At 38.7% G+C, this 17,897-nt stretch overlaps 1 protein-coding gene across 4 annotated transcripts in view; it reads right to left on the bottom strand.

The window, feature by feature from the left end:
• EYA3 (EYA transcriptional coactivator and phosphatase 3) overlaps nt 1–17,897 on the bottom strand; it is a 132,891-nt gene that overhangs the window by 79,247 nt on the left and 35,747 nt on the right. For 3 of the 4 annotated variants that reach the window (XM_054011620.1, XM_054011623.1, XM_054011621.1), the window contains exon 2: nt 8,806–8,904. The exons of the other annotated variant lie outside the window; for it this stretch is intronic. In XM_054011620.1, the coding sequence (XP_053867595.1) occupies nt 8,806–8,838 (33 nt within the window). In that variant the 5' untranslated portion in view covers nt 8,839–8,904. The remainder of the gene's footprint in view (nt 1–8,805; nt 8,905–17,897) is intronic. 4 annotated transcript variants of the gene reach the window in all.

Here is a 17,897-nt window from a genome sequence, read left to right as displayed (position 1 = left end):
CCATGCAAATAAGCTACCCGCATGATCAGGACACAGAGAGCAGGAGTGTCCAACCTTTTCGAACTGAGAGTCAAAATATTTCAGAAAGGTCAAAGTGCCCCAGTCAATTTGGAGCACTCTCTCTGCTGCCTTCTTCTCCCTTTGTGTTATTCAGGTGTACCATGCTAGAGAGCAATAACTAACTGATGGATAGCGGGGGTGAGAGGTAGCTGAGATCTCACCAAGAGTGGTCGTGTGGGGCAAGAGAATTGCCCTCTACTAGCTCATATATGGCCCATAGGCCAGGGGTTCTTGCAACAAAATTTTTGGTGGCCTCGGAGCGTGGCCACCAACTCTTGCTGGTGGCCGCACTTACACTTTTTCCTAAAATTATTTATTTTTCCTAAAATTAATAAAATAATATGCACATATATACATCCAAATCATTGTAATTTATGTAAGGGTTGGGGTTGGTTTTTTTTTGCAGACTCAATAATAAAAATCTTGCACAGTTATCTCTATTCTTTACTGGACCTAACAGAACAGAAACACAAATAAGGTGCTCTTGTCTTTTTTATTATTGTTTCTTTTGCTTTTTGGGTAAAAGTGGTTGTCTGTATAATGATTCTGAAGTAAATTTAAAATGCTTTTACATAATAGAAGTCCAAATAATGAAAAACATATCTGGGTGGCTTGGGTCTGGGGAGAGAAAGGGAGGCACGGTTGTGGCTGCTCCTCCGGGCAGCTGGGGAGGGTGGGGGGAAGGGCAGGTCTCAGGGCTTCAGCCAGCCCAGGGCTCCTCCGGCCACGGCGGGTGGGGAGGTGCTCAGGGCTTGTAGCTCCAGGTGCAGGGGGCGGGAGCGCAGGCAGAAGGGGTGCAGTCAGGGGGCTCCAACAGCTGCCCATGCACCCACCGCTCACCTTCTCCCCCCGGGCCCGCCTCCTGTGTCCTTCCTCACTCCCCGACCACAGACACCCTCCTGCCCGTCACGAGAACTCCCACTCGCTGATGGCTCACTGTTCACCTCCTCACCGCCCCGCTTGCAGCCAGATCCCACTCCTGCCTCCTCACCCTGCTGCTGGCTTGCCGCTTGCCTCCTTACTCTTCCGTCAACCCCTCCACACATGCTTCGCCGCTCACCTCCTTACTCCTCTGCCAGGGCCTCCGACCTCACTGCTTGCCTCCTCCCGCCGCCCCCTCCCGATCCACCCGCCACTCGCTTCCAGTCCTCACCGCCCCTGCTCACCTCACCTCTCGCCTCCTTACCTCCCCTCACCTCCCTAAACCCCCTGCCACTTGCCTCCTCACCCCCCCGTCCACCAGCCTCCAATCCTCACCCCCTCCTCCTCACCGCCCCTGCTCACCTCGCCTCCTTACCCCCCGCCACGTGCCTTCTCACCCCCCGTCCACCCGCCACTCGCCTCCAATCCTCACCCCCTCCTCCTCACCGCCCCTGCTCACCTCGCCTCCTTACCCCCCGCCACATACCTCTTCACCCCCCGTCCACCTGCCACTCGCCTCCAGTCCTCACCACCCATGTTCACCTCGCCTCCTTACCATCCCCACTTGCCTCCTCACTCTCCCACTTGCAACCAGACCCTCCCCCACCCTCCTCACCCTGCTGCCTCCTTACTCCTCGCCGCTTACCTCCTTAATCCTCCGCCAGCCCCCCTCCCCCACCATTCACCTCCTCATCCCACTGTCTGCCCATGCTCACCTCCAGTCCCCACCCCTCGCCTCCTTACCTATCAGGGAAAACATAATAAATTCTACCAATGCCTTACACCCTTTACCCCTGCCTGTAAGTAGCTCAGTAATGAAGAATCAATATTTCATTGGGAGGTCACCTCCTAACAATGGCCCAAGACAAGATGCCGATGCCAACATCATTCACTCTCCCAAACCGCCTTTGAGGCCCTTACCCATGTGGCAGCCTCCACTAGCCTGCAGCCCACAGCAGGAGTGGCTCCAGACTTGCCCTGCTAGCATTCAAAAGAGGCTGGTTCAAGGCAGTTAGTATTAGTACACCACAGCAGTTAGGAGCCCCAGCTATGGAGCAGGACCCCATGGCACTAGCCACTATACAAACACAAAATCAAAAGACAGCCCCAGCCCCCAAAGAACTCACAACCAAAGCATAAGACAAGAGATAACAGATGGAGACAGACAGATGAGGGAGCACAAGGAAACAATGAGACAATATTGGCCAGCACGACAGGCAGTAAGAGGCAATTGCTCTTTCTACTTCAGGTTGCTCATACAGTAGTCCCATTTTCCCTCCGCTTCTGTCTAGTGTGTGTATACCTACAATGGCAAGGCAGAAGTGGGATTTGTTGTAATAGCAACTGGTGCAGAAAATCCTGATTCCCAGAGATGCTGTGGCAAAAGGCACAAGTGCTCTCAAAACTGCACTTAGTAGTTCTGGGTATTCCCCCCTCATAGGTTTGTGTTTCAATCACCTTTAAATGTTATGTTTGATACCCCATATGCTTTACAGAAACCGTGCTGGTGAATGATTCCACAATGTTCTAGGAACTAAAGCAGTTCATTTTCTGGCAGATATATACAGTGGGAATAGTTTGCTGGAGCAATTTAAAGAGAGGTCACATGTCAGTTTAAATGCTACAGGAGTGCACAATCCGTATCAACAGAGGAATTTTGGAGTCAGATAAAAAGATGTTGTGCATAGTTTGGGAGAAGATTCTGCTCCTCCTCTGACCGCTCAACCAGTAGCCACGTAACTCCCTGCTTCCTCATTCGAGGAAAGAAAATGCAAAGTGAATGTACTTGGAAAGCAGTTTCCTCCTCTCCATACTTCTCTCAAGTTGTCTCTTTTCCCACCTCACCCTACCTCCCTGATTCACCATGCGTATCCCTCCTCACCTCGAAAGCTCTGCGGGACTCCCCGCATGCCATAACGCATGCCATAATGCCTATCAGTACTGGGGAAATTCAAGTTGTTTAATGTCTGCATCAGAATAATGAAAAGATAAAAAAAATTCCACTTAGCCAATATTATGAAGGCACTGGTCATGGCTCCATAGTTAAAGTCAGGCAATGTATGCAGAAAGTTCAATAATTAAATAATTCCACCATCAAATCCCCAAAACTAGTCAAAGACAGTCATTGCTGCAAACAGACAGATTAAAACAGAAGGGGAGTTCTAAGTCAAGCCTCTAGAAGTATGATGAGCCTAACATTTACAAAAACTGTTAAGAGGTGAGATCGCCTCATTTTCTGAACCTTCATATTTCCCCAAAAATAGCTTATCTAGTTTTCCTCAAACTTCAGAAAAATCTGACTCTAGCACAGGATCACACAAGTAAAGTTTCAAACCAATTGGTTTAGTTTTGGAGAAATTAGGGGTAAAGGGGTCAAAATAAGTTTATAAGTAGGAGCTGAACTTCAACCTTAACTATGGAGATAAGAGGTCTCTATATTCCAAACAAAAAACCAAGTAGGTTATTACGATTGTAAAGTCAAGCACGCAAAGATTAGAAAATACCAGAATTAAGGACGCCATTACAACCTACACTTTGACGTTTGTGTGTGAACTTTCTTTCTTTTTTTAAGTGCTAACATGGGCTTTTTTCCCCCTCTCTCTCAGATTCCAAAGCTAGAAAGATTCATTGTGATTATCTAGTCTGACATCCTGTTCAACACAGGCCATAAACCTTCCCCAAAATAATTCTTGTTTGAACTGGAGCATATCTTAAAAAAAAAAAAAAAAAATCAGTCTTGATTGTAAAGTTGCCAGTGAATCCACCTCAACCCTGGGTAAACTGTTCCTGTAACCAAATACCCTCACTGTTAAAAATGTATTCCTTACTTCCAGTCTGAATTTGTTTAGGTTCAACAGTCTGCTTGACTGAAAAGCCCATTATCGTATATTTGTTTCCATGTAAGTACTTACAGACTTTAATCAAGTCACCCTTTAAACTTCTTTGTTAATCTAAATGGTGAACTCAAGCTCAGTCTACTATAAGGCATGTTTTCTAATCCTTTAATCATTCTCATAGTTCTTCTCTGAACCCTCTCCAATTTATCAACATCCTCCTTGACTTCTGGACACCAGAACTGGACACGGGATTCCAGTAGTGGTCAGACCAGTGCCAAAAACAGTGGTAAAATAACCTCTACTTCTACTCAGGACTCCTGTTTATACAAACAAGGATCACATTTGTCCTTTCGGCCACAGAATCACACTGGAAATTCATGTTCAGCTCATTAGCCACAATGCCCCCCAAATCTTGTGGAGCATTTCCCCAACCACATCCCCAATTCTTGAGGCATGCAGAGGTGGAGTATCACTAATTCAATCATCCTAAGGAGGGGAGTTAAGACTCCAGCGGACTTTATGAGCACATAAGGAGGCCTTTACCTGCATAAATGTGCTATCCACCAGGTGAGCTTTGTGAGCCTTGTCAGACCTCCCCAAGATCTACCCCTTGTAATCCTTATATTTGTGGCACTCCTGCAAGCCACAGAAACTTGGGCGTACGTGGAAGATGGTGGTGAGTGGGCATTCAGCAAGGGAACATAGGTAGACTTCAAAGAGTGACGAGGGCTAGGTGGGGGAGATAGAAGGGAGTGCTGCAGAGAAAAGCTGAGTGGTAGTACTTCACTTCTGAACCTAATGAATCTCCTGTGGAGTCCTGCTGACATGAACAACAGGAGATGTGTCTTCTCTTCCTGCTCCTGAGCATTCCCTTACAACACAGACCAATTTGCTCCTGGCAGTTCTGCCCTTGTCCCCCAGTCAGAGACCTGTCTTCCACAATGCACAACTCCAGAAAATAGCTGATTCCTCATCAGAGAGCTAGGGTTAAAGGAACAAACAGACCTAAGTGAAAAGAGCACTTAGGAGGAGCTACAGGCACAAAAAGAAAAAGCAACCAGGAGACACAAGTTCTTCCCGGCCTTCTCCACCTGGCACACTTGTGTTTCAGCAGCAGTCCCACTGCTGTGAACCACCGAAAGACAGAAGGGGGTGGAGTGGATGAAAACAGCTTTTGCTGGCAGGACAGTCTGCAGGAGGGCAGAATCCCCAGTAAATCATAGCAAGGGATAGCTCAGTGGTTTGAGCATTGGCCTGCTAAACCCAGGGTTGTGAGTTCAATCCTTGAGGGGGGCCACTTAAGCATCTGGGGCAAAACTGGTCCTGCTAGTGAAGGCAGGGGGCTGGACTTGATGACCTTTTGGGATCCCTTCCAGATCTATGGAGATAAGTATATCTCCATATTTTTTTTTTATATTAACATCCTGCCTACATACACCTCATCAGGTCCCCTACACACCACCTCTCCCATGAGCCTTAGAAAGTAAGTTGGCCCCTACACCTACAACCAGCTCTCCCCATCACTTATGTCCCTTGGTGAGACTGCTGGAAGAAGCTTCCTAATCACTGACCCAGTGGGTAGGCTATAGTTTGAGGTCTCCCTCTGCAAGTGAAATGGACAAAGATTTAGCTTAAAAAAAAAAAAAAAAAAAAAAAAAAAGTTGAGGTCCACACCAATGTTCCAAATGAAAAAGTTAATGATTAAAGTGTGACATGATTTGATCGAACTCCGGGGTTCAAAACTACATTGCAGCTAATCTAGTGTCCAAGGATCCAAATCTCATCTCTTTCCTTTCTAGTTTTTATTTTATTTTGCTACCAACTGGCAAAAAAAAAAAAAACAACAACACTGATGAACCGCCCACCTCCTCATGCTAGGGTTTCATAACTGAAAAACCCCTTGTCCAAAAGCGTCAAATTTTTGTAGAAAAATTCTACCTCAGTCTAAGACTTAACCTACTAGTTCTGAGAATGAGATTTTTTTTTTTATCTATTTTGGAGGTAAAGTCAGAATTATAATGGAAATTTAGTTTCAACTTTACAGAGCAACTGTAATGTCTCCGTAATAGTTTAATAGATTAGCCTGAACCATTTGCATGCTGTTTGTAACTCCAACAATAGGGCTCCTAGTTATAGCAAAAGAATACAACAGAACGATTGGCTGTGAATGCAACAGCAGTAAAATAGTGCTCCAATCTCAGCTTCCGAGATTGCAGAATACCGCCCAACACTGAAAGCTCATGCACAAGTGAAGAGCAATGCATTTTTCGGTCATCACTCTAGCCCGATGGTGGCTATTCCTCCTCTCAGCTCTGGCAGCAGCAGCAGCTCTAGCTTTCTTGTTGCTGGTGTTTATGGGAAGTAATCACCATATTGGAGGGCAATATATGCAGGATGTCTATGATGAGTATTCAAATAATATTTTAAAATTGGCCATGCTCATGAGATTTTATTGATTCTTGAAATTTTTATCTCAATTTTGCAAAACTGTCAAGAAAAATTTACCAGCCGTGACACAAAATCTACTTGCCCACCTTTTGCCATGCTGGGTTAGAATAAGTTACATATAATTATATCACTTTTAAAAAAAAAAAAAAACAGATCACGGTATGGGATTACTTTTGAAAATTGTAATCCCGATAAATAATACAATAACTTTTCATAAGAAACAGTAACCCTTGGATCATTGACCATCACTCTTGCCACATACCTACCTCCCACTTTTGTCTTCAATTCCCAGTCCTTCTCCTGGGAACCCCAAACCACTGAGTGGCAGCCCACACTATGCAGCAGACAGCCCCCTCTTATTGTTGCAAAGCACTTGGAAAGAAAAGAAGGGACAGCAAAAAACAGCGACTAAATTGTCCTGCCTATCAAGCTGTCAGGATGCAGGACATAACCTTTATGGTGGGATATTTTGAGATGGGTAACAATCATACCACACAACATCTATAAAAAGCAATTCATGTAAACTTCAAGCAGACATTACAGTTATTCCACATTTGAATAATACCGACTGAAATAGGAAATAATAAATTGTCTGGAATTACTCCTTTTTCCCCATTCTTCCAAATATTTTGGTAAAATAAATCAGATAAGTAATCAATAATATGTAACACTATCTTTTGTACTAGTAATCAATAGTTTGTAATAGATTACATTTTCAAAGTAACAGTTGCCATAATTAATCAAAGGGGGAAAAACTGGGAACCCAGATATATAAAATATCAATCAAATGCTAATGAGCTAGTAGAATTTTGCAAGGGTGAATTCATTCCTTTCCTTATTTTTAAATGGTAACACACGGTTTCAACAATGCTCTCACTGTGAAAAATAATGTTAGCTACATTCATTAGTTCCCTCCTTCACTAGGTACAGGTGACAAACAAATATTTACAGGCAATACAAATAGCACATCAGTGCAGTGGTCAATCTATTCCACTAGTCCATCTCGGATAGTGGCTACTAGGAGACTCAGAGGAAATTGCAAGGAAATTCATAGTGGGTAATTTTGGAATAATCTGCCCATTGAGAAAGTTTCCTCCTAACTCCGGTCAGTGGCTGGCTTATAAATGAAGCATGAGGATTCATAGACCTATGGATGCTATTATGGATGTTTTTATTACCTATATAAATGTCTTATCCTTTTCTGAATCATACAGAGCTCTGAATCTCAACTGAATCTTCTTGTGGCAGTTTCCCACTCGTGTGTGTGTAGTATAGGAGAGTATTTCTTTGATTAGTTTTAAATTTCCTGCCTTTCAGTTTCATTGAATGCCCCCATGTCAGTTTATCCATTCTTGTGATACACGAAGAGTTACAAAATATTAACTAGATTTCTCAGATTGAAGAACTGTATCTCCTCCAGTTAACTAGTCTGAACATCCCCAAAATATTTCCTATGCAAAGATTATTAAATCTACAATCCTCCCAAAAATACCCCCATGTTTTCTAGTACATTTGATAACTTCAATATAAAAAGTAGCCACAGGCTACCATAAAAATGAAGTCATGTTTTCTTGTTTTGTTTGCATCAAGCTTGACTGAATTCTAAATATAACATTGTCATTAATTTTTTTGTTTGTAAAGTAATGTGTTTAATTATTACACTATTGCATTTACTTTAAAGTTAGATGTAGGACTTTTATATCAAATATGCTGACTATTATCCTGCATTCACATTTACTCTTCCAGAACTGACAATAACATTCCATCTAAGTAATTTAAAAAACAAATATGCACTAACATTTCAAATATCTTTAAGAACTTTGTTGACAAATTTTCTATCAAGAAAAGCATGGTCAGTGATAAGAAGCACCTCTGAGGAATTTTGAAACTGTAAATATAAATAGCAAAAATTAAAATGTCTTGTTTTTGTTACAGTATTTAAATCAGTTATTCACCCTAAAAATCTTTATTAGCAGAACTTTGGTTTTAGGATGCAGCAAATAGGATTTAAAATCATATATCACTCCAACCATACTTCTTATCTACAGACATTGTTGAATTAAATTAAAGGTGACAGTACTGCTTTCCTGCAACAGCTGCTCACAATGTATTAGAGAATAGGGAACTTCTCTAAGCTCTCCAGGGTACCAGAAGAAATTAAAGAGCATAGAGTTTACAGTAACTATTTTACAAGTGCTATCTTAAATAGTAATTTTTCATTTTCTATAAATGGTTTGAAACCATGTATTTCATTTTACAGGTTCTGAACAAAGCAAAAATTTATTATCCATGATTTTAAACGAAGATATTATAAACTTCAAATGTACCTATCTACTTGTTTTATTACTGTAGTTTGTATAACCCAAGTTAGGCTAATGCCCAATATATTTTACCAACAGGAAGAATGATCCCCACATCTAGAAACACACAACAAATGTAAGGCATATTTCCTGTTATCCATTAGAATAATCACAATTGACTTTTTTTAGATTACTGACTTATTTTCCAATAATTTATAAGATTTTACAAATATACTTACAGGTTGTTCTGGTAAGTCTTGTGCCTCTTCCATGAGTATTAATATTTTTAATATGCTTAAATGTTTAGATTGTGTGTCTTCATCTGCAGTCTTCAAAGCCTGTTAAAAAAGGTGTTCATAGCTTTATATACTTTGTGGGGTGCTTATCATTTAGGCTATCTGAGAATATTCATTTCTATATTTTCTGCTCTCAAGCTTTCTAAAGTCATGTTGCCATCTCTAAAATAAGAGACCAAACTCGCATATGGAGGTTTTCTAAAACAAAGATTTACCATTAAGCCCCAAAGACATAAACAATGGTGGGGGGTTTTTAAATGCACGTGGCACATTTCTACTGCATTTCACTTGTAACATACTCACTATAGAAGCCAATATATTAAACATTTCAATCATACACGTGCGCTGTGATTGTAAAAACACTTTAGGATTACCAGAGTTAATTTAAGTGATCAACTCCAGGCTACTATGTCAGTAAACAGAATGATACAATCTAACCTGTTTTAATTTAGAACATTTACATAACTGTCACACAAAAAATCAGGACATGACTCACAACTAAATGTTTCTACAAGCAAGACTGATTATTAGCAATAACTATTTAAATTGCACACTTAAAAATGAGTAGTCGGACCTTTTACTTTGAAAGAAAATTTAATTTTAATTTCAAAGAAAGTAAAGCTTTTAGTACTAAATGCTATCTGTATTAAGTGCCGACTGTAACAAGCAAGAGTCAAGACTCACTGGAATTACCATAGAAAAGTGAGCGTTCTGAAGGAGACTACTTTCAGAATCGTTTTACTGAATTCCTATAGTCTGCTACTCAAAAAATAAAAAAAACATTACTTCCGCAGTGATTTTTTCATTGGCTGGCTTTTTGGCATTTAAAAAAATAAAATCCACTAGACTTATGCCAACAAACAGTACCAACAGGATGCAAAATGTAAGAGGTTGAATAGTGACACCCAACTTTGAATATGAACCATTACAGTTTAAAGTTTAATTTCTCTTCGATTACCTCTTTATCTCCAAACCACTGACGTAAAAATCGTCAGCCAAACTCTGTTCATAACACTGAAATCAACGAGTGTTTCAAGAACTGATTTACCTTCAATATGCATTCAATGGAGTAAGGCACTTCTCCCATGATGTACACTAAGATATAAACAATTTCATACCCTCCCTAAAAATCAGTCTTTCCCACAAAAAGACAAATGAAGCACACAAAAGTAGTACACAGCCATTTTACAGCTAGATTAAAGGAACCACAAAAAGCACTGAAATAATACATCATAATTTAGGAATACATAAATAACAGCAATGTTCATAATTTATTGACTGTGTTAGACTCTGATCCTGTCACATTGCCATGGGCTTCAATGGAAACAGGACTGGCCCTATATTCATATCATATAGCCGCTGTTCTCTCAGCATTTAGATTCTTATATTTTGCCCCTTACTGTGGTATCTGAGCATCTTCCAGATAATGAAATTATCCCAAAGAAAAAATAAATAGGTCAAGAGGTATGACCTTACACAATATACTCAAACTGAGCCAAATAATCCAGTTCAGTTCAAACCAAAACTAATTTTTTAAAATTTTTCTTGGAAAACAAAAAATGAAAAAAATTCACTTTGGGTCAAACAAAACCTGTTTGACCTGAAATTTCTCAGTTTTCCATTTTGGGGTTGGGGTCGGGAGGGTGTGTGTGCGCGTGCGTTTTATATAAAAAAATATATATATAAAATTTACTGTGTATAGCACACACCGCACAGCAGATGAAGGAGTGGGTGGTAGACTGAATTTGTAGTTTGTCAGTTTAAATTCATAGCATCATCTTACATATAAAAAGTTCGTTTCCTTTTTAATTGTAATTTACTCCTTTTAATAAATAAAGACTGGAAAGGAAAATTGTTGAATTTAAAGATTCTTGAAATATTTTCAGAACTACAGAGTAAATTCTTTGAAAGTTTACAGCTGAAACAAAAAGAAGAAGATTACTTTACAAATCAGATTTTGATTCAAATCCTATCTAACATTTTGACCTAATGCTTCCATTAAAAAAAAAAGTTTATTTGTTTTGGTTTTCTACAGAAAGCAAGAGCGAAAACTTTCTTAGTTTTCTGATCTGGATTTTTAAATTTTTTATTTTATTTTATTTTCAAATAAATCGAAGGCCAAATTTGTTCTCACAAATGCTGGAATTAGCATTGAAAAACTTAATCCAAACTCACATCTAGTTTATAGAGTTACAATTACAATAAGAAGAGCCTCCTTTTCAAATAAATAGGACAGCTTGCTACCATGAATGCAGAAAGCTTTTCCAAATCAAACCATTTACTACACCAAAATCAAAATGAAATCAAAATGGAGAAACATCTTGTCCAAGTGGCAACTGAACTTGAGCCAAGACTGTTTCCCAGAGGAAAGGAGAGTGTGAAACATTTGCTATAATGAATAGCCATTTAAACAGAGGACATCCTATAAAGACCAATCCAAGTTGTAGCTAGGGTTACAGAGAAGCACACAGAACACAACCAACGGAAGAGAAAGCAGGCATTACAGGGGTTGGGATAACTGTAGTGCAGTTGGATAGAGGATTAGGAGTTCTCTAAGCAACATAGCTTTTTAGTTTAGAGTGTCTGTTTAATGTTTTATTCACCTTTTGTCAGGACACAAGATGGGTGGCATATGCCATATTATTTAGCAAACACACACCTTTGCTGGCAGAAAGTTGGTAAAAAAGTTAGAGAAAATGAATTCTAATTTTCACCATTTTTACTACAAACTAATTTCAAAAGCAGATTTTTTAACCATTAAGGTAACCATGCTTTGACAACTGTATCTACACACTTTCCAGTGGACAATCGGTAAAATATTATTGTATTGGTTTTTAAAAAAAACACCCTCAGCATCCCTAGGTCCCCTATGTAGTCTGAACTGTTGTACTGTTTCATTTAGTCCACATACTTGGGTCTTCAAAGCTTCCAAATGATGGCTAACCTCATAAAAACATGAAGTCAGAGCTCAACAGGTTAAGAAATCAGAGTATTTTCAGGAGGAAAGTAACTGGTACCTGTGAATATAAAGCTGTACTGTATACAAAACATGAATAATTCAAAAACCTACAGCAAGCCACTGAATTACAGGAAAAAGAACGAGGAGTACTTGTGGCACCTTAGAGACTAACAAATTTATTTGGGTATAAGCTTTCATGGGCTAAAACCCACTTCGTCGGATGTATGCAGTGGAGAATACAGTAGGAAAATATATATACACACACAGAACATAAAAAAATGGGTTCTTTTTGCTGATACAGACTAACATGGCTACCACTCTGAATGACAGGAGGCAGTCTGGAGTTTCAAGATTCTGAATAAGATTTGTGAAACAGTACATTTCTTTTTTTAATTGTGAAAAAAAATAATTGTTTTATTAAAGGACACAAGTTCAGTGAACTGAACTTCAAGAAACAATATTCTACTAAAAATAAATAGCAATTTTCATCAGCTGCAAAATAGAATTACGAAAATATAGTGACACACTGAAATCTGAATCAAATTAATAAAGTTTTAGTGCTATTTTATTTAAACCTGATTTGTAATTTTATTAATTAATTTAAGATACTTTATCATCATTATGGGCAAATAGCGGTTTGCTAGAGCCAGTATTATTAAAAAAAAAAATTCCAAAAAGATAGATTCTTTACACACCATTTTCTTTAGTTTGTTCAATTTACTGAAAAACCATTCTCCTAAACTTCAAAATAAAAGACACAAAAAGCAGAAGCATGGACTATAACATTTCATATATCAATTTCTCTAGCTTCTGTTTCTATAGCAAAATTCTGACACTGTATCTCCATGCCAAACGTGTGTTAAAAGTGCTGGCAAGTAAAAAGAGTCTTGTTGCATTAAATCCTATTTTAAAAATCTTAAACAGGCAAGTTTGGAATGTTAAAACTTAGTAAGGATGGAGATAATTCCCTCAGCAACCCAGACTGATATTAGTAGCAAATAGCAATCTCCTTTTCCAGAACCATAGGCTTTGGCTTTGAGTCTTTAAAATGTCAGCTGGAACTCAGTACATCTCTCAAACTGCAAATGATTAAAGTTAAAGATACTGTGATATGAATACCACCAAATAATTAAAATATCAGTGAAAAGCACTTTAGATACTTTTTTATTAAAAAACAGTCCCTGCTTTTTGGCTCAAACCGTATTTGCCTGAATGTATACTTTTCAGATTCTACACAATTTCAAATAATGAAATTAAAGTTATTAAATAGAAAACTGTAATGAAATATTTCACTATGATACACTTTGAGGTTTTAAAATGTACAATATTTAACACATTTATTTCAATCCCTTATCCCCCCCAAGGACCACTAATATAGTGTTTCTGCATGTGGTAGCAATTAATTCTGGAATGAAGGGGTTAAAATAATGCTAAGGCTCTGAGCTACAATGGAAAAAGAGACATTTCATGATGATCTGCCCCATTTCTCTACCCTATGGGCAGACGGAATTAGACCGGAGACAGCTCTGTTAGGTTACCTAGTCCATCATCCAACCAATGCAGGATTATTCCTTAAAATATACTTCAACACTTCAAAATTTATGGTATTGCAGAGTGCTCAGTATTCAGAAACTGTGCAGTGCCTAGGCACAATGAGATGTGGAAGATCCCTGAGGACACACTTCTGTATTTAGTGTCTGTATTTTATTTCCTTTAGGGTTTCACTGAATTAAAAAATACAGCAGAGGGAGACAAGGACAGGAACACTAAATTAGTATTATGTACTGTATTGTTACCAGGTTGTCTTACACTGACATTGTAGAAGATCCAAAAAGCAAGTGCTAGTTTTACTACTGTAACAATGATTCTGTGCCATACTGTCACAGTGCATAGATACACTAATGCAGTAGTCATAACATGGAGTTAAAGACTCCATATGGGAACCACAAAACAAAAAAACTGTAGTTATTTAAAATTAAGTCCAATTGTGATTTATAGGCTTGTATACAAAGTTTTAATACAGTGTAAAAAAGAAAAGAATTGGAAAGTGACTTATTTATTTATAAAAAGCAACAGAGAGTCCCTGTGGCACCTTTAAGACTAACAGATGTACTGGAGCATAAGCTTTCGTGGGTGAATGCCCACTTCGTCGGATTTATTTATTTATAGTTGATATCAAAAGCTGCTTCTGTGAAATAGCTAATTCCCCTTAATTAAGTTACAGAAAACCACACATTTTATGGATACTATACAAACTCCACTGATTTCTTTATGATGCATTGAATCTGTTTTATTACTGTCACTTTTGCTCTGGGTGTTTAATTTCCTTTTCTCCATACGATGATTATTGTACAATACATACAGCACCTACTAGATTAGCATGTCTTTGAGCAGTGATAATATAGCACAGAATCTCAGCAAATTATTCAAGCATTTGTGGCTTTCTGGACCATCTATAATGTCAATAAGAAAAATTCTGTTCACATTCACTTTGTACTATAGTCAAAGGATCTATTAGAAACACTATTAATATAAAAATTCAATATTCCCACATGTGCCTTTTTAATACCATAAACCAACAAAGGAAATAAAACACAGAAACTGAATGCAGTGAAGGAACCTTAAGGGGTCTGCCTTTAAAACAATCTAAAGCAAATAAATGTAGAGTGAAGGCTGCTGCTTCCTACAACATAGGCAATACTGGTGTGCAGTAGGCTGTAGATAGTAGGCATAAACAGAAGCTGAAGTTGCTAAAATAAAAAATGTCCATACTAATACAGAGGGACAAAATTTCCTATTAAAATACAGGGGGATAAAAATCCATATTTGCCAATCGGAAAAGGAGTCCCTAGGGGAAAAATGCTGTCAAGATGAGAGACTACAAATAAAGTAACCAGTAAAACTTAAAATAAACTGTAAAACACTGAAGACTTAAGCCATTTCTTAGCAAACTCTACCTCTAAAGTCCGTTTACAGTATTTGTACACATTATTATACATCTCCTCTTTGCAGAATGAATATGCCCAGTTTTCCAGTGACAATGCTGACTACAGAAAAAACTGTCTAATGCTATCTATGTTCTAGTTAACAGAACAAAAGTAAATATAATTGAGCTAGACTAGCCTAGTTGGCATTTTGAGATAAGAGACCAAGGACGCTCAACTTCCTCTCTTATCCTAAAGAGAGCTGGACCCTTCAGGACAGGGTTGAGGCAGATTACTTAGCGAGATTGCACTGTTACAGCCTCTCTGTGGCTACACAGTAGTTGGAGGCTCTCCCACTCCAGGACTGTCAATCCTTTTGTCAGCAGCAAATTCTGTCAAAAATTGTACTGTCATGATGAGAAAAAAGCTAACAGAAACTATTCAAACAAGGTTCTATGCAAACTGCTTTCAATTTAGTTTGACACTAAAGGGTGGAGTAGGCTAGACCCAAAAATTCACCTCTGGATTGCTGTATTTTTCAATTCACCACTCTCACACTGTAAAGCAAAGGTAAAAGTTTGAATAAGGGTATGTCTACACAGCCAACATTAAAGCGCTGTCGTGGCAGTGCTTTAACGTGGCTGTGTAGTCGTGGCTCCAGCACTGGGAGAGAAACCACCTCTGCGAGGGGAATAGCTCCCAGAGTTGGGAGCCTGGCTCCCAGCACTGTCTACACTGCCAATTTACAGTGCTGAAACTTGCATCATTTGGGGGTGTTTTTTCACATCCCTGAATGAGGAAAGTTTCAGCACTGTAAGTGGCAGTGAAGACAAGCCCTAAAAGTTTCAGTCATTGCTTCTATCCCAAGGAGGTAGTTAAATTATTAAATGGTTAGATCCCAGAAGGTCAATGATTGCACTGAATCTATTGTACAAATATCACAAGGAGGTTTACATGTTTCCGCCCCGACGTATACTGTACTGTCACTCTTTTGAGGAATCAGGAAGTAGAACCACTTAAATAGGTAAGAAGATTTCTGTATTTGCATTGCTAATTGCTTTATTAGTCTGAATTTGGAGCCAGAAGATGGTAACTTTTCATTCCCCACACAATGACCTCTGTTCCTCCATGTCAGAATACAGGCAGGCATGCATACAAGCAGAGAGAGAGAGAGAGAGAGGTCTCCTTCCTGATCCAAGAGAGGACTTCCTTGTGCCCCGGTCCCTACCCAAAGGCCAGTTCAGATGGGTTCCTCAGGTTTTCCCACTACTTCATTAATCAGCTGGCCAAAATTTTCCCATTTTTCATTCAACTCCCAGCATTCATTTCCATTAGTGACATCCTATTCCCCACATCCAAGTCCTTTTCTTCAATTAATCAGTGTTCTACCTGGAATCAGCCAGCAAGGGGCCTCAGTTTAGTTCCAAATTTAGACAATTTTCCATTTTGTTTTAAGTTCAGACCTATGTGAAATGAATTAGGGCTTCAGCTGGAATTCTTACTGGTAGAGCTGTCTAGGAGTGAGTAAATCTGAGGACTAAACTTCACTTTTTCTCTCCCTGAAGGGGTCACTGAAGGGCAGAGGGATGGCAGGATGTGCACCTGGGGAAGCTTGTGCCTCCAAAACAATGCAAATAGATAACTAAGTGGACAAAAAGAGGGCTTGATTCTCTAGAATGGTCAATCTGGCAACTTTCAATAACACAAAATTCACTTTAAAAACATGCTCAGAAGGAAAAGTAGCAGCAGCATTCAGTGACCAATATTAACTCCAGTGATACAGAAAAAAAGGCTTTTAATAAAATGTATATGCCACTAAGAGATGAGAGAATTTTAGAATTTTTAAGCAGATAATTCCCCTTTCAAAAGTAAACCCTGAAGTAGGATTGAAGGATCAGATGCCATCTGAATCCAGTGATTTTCAAAAACTAATTTCAAAAATTATATCCAGGATACACATCCAAAATTTGGCTACCTTCAGACCCTCCCACCAGATGTGAAAGAAAGCCCTTCTCCCCCCATCCACATATATTTGCCTGAATGCACTGGATTTACATTTTAATATCTTTTCCATGTGAGAAGTTGTAAAACCCCATGGAACCAGTATCTTAGTGATTCTCTTTAACAGAAACACCAACAGGTGAGTTAACAGCTCTGTTCCAAATTTGGGATCACAATTCAAGAGATTTCTCCTTTCTCATTTTATCATTTAACCACATTTATACTCCATATTAAATTTTATTAATTCTATATAAAACCTAGAAATTAAATCCTTATAGCCCGAGAACTAGAATATTAGGGATTCCACTCTAGAAAAAGGTTGTGTTTTTTAATAGATCCATAATTGCACAGGACTCCTTAAGAGTTCTAGAAAAGTCTAATTAAAATTAGTCCTTTTATATTAAAAGAAGCAATCTTTGCCCTTTAAATTAGCATTTTTAGATTTTAACAGAAGATTAACTTTTCTTCACGATAGCTTTTTTGGGGAATTGCGTCGCTCTTTTTCTTTTATTAAAACTTCAAAGTTATGGAATCTGTGTTTTACTATTTCACATGAAATTTTAGTTCTGTTCTAGTATGATAAAATCATTTTATTCTGAAGGCAGAAAAACACTAAAAGTAAAATGAATCTCTTGGAAAGGCTGGAGTATTCCTGATTGCTTAGGAACATATATAAAGATTTGTCAATATTCATAAGATCCCATACGCTGCCAGGTAAATAACCAAAGAAATGCTTATGGCTTTTCAGTACTTTGGAGCAATATAGCCAATATAATATGATTTAGTTGGTGTTGGTCCTGCTTTGAGCAGGGGGTTGGACTAGATGACCTCCTGAGGTCTCTTCCAGCCCTAATCTATGATTCTATGATCCAGGTCAGCTGAACTGTAGATTTGCTGAGTCACTGATTTTTATTAAGAAACCTCTGAAAGTAAATAATCTAACTTCTCAAAGCATTTAAAATGTAATAGACTGTAGTTCCCCTTTGGGTTTTTTAAATATAAAAATAATATTTAACCTTAATGAAGCATTATTTTAAAATGGTTTATGAAAATAAGTTACAACCTATGAGGAGACATGAATGAGTGAACAGAGGTTAGTAGCACTACTGGTAAGGGCAATCTTGTTTTCTAATGATTACACGTTATGTTAA

The sequence above is a fragment of the Malaclemys terrapin genome, chromosome 22 (genome assembly GCF_027887155.1).
Source record: "Malaclemys terrapin pileata isolate rMalTer1 chromosome 22, rMalTer1.hap1, whole genome shotgun sequence".
Taxonomy (NCBI): Eukaryota; Metazoa; Chordata; order Testudines; family Emydidae; genus Malaclemys; species Malaclemys terrapin.
The sequence above is the reverse complement of the archived record's forward strand: the minus strand, read 5'-3'. Positions and strand labels throughout refer to the sequence as shown.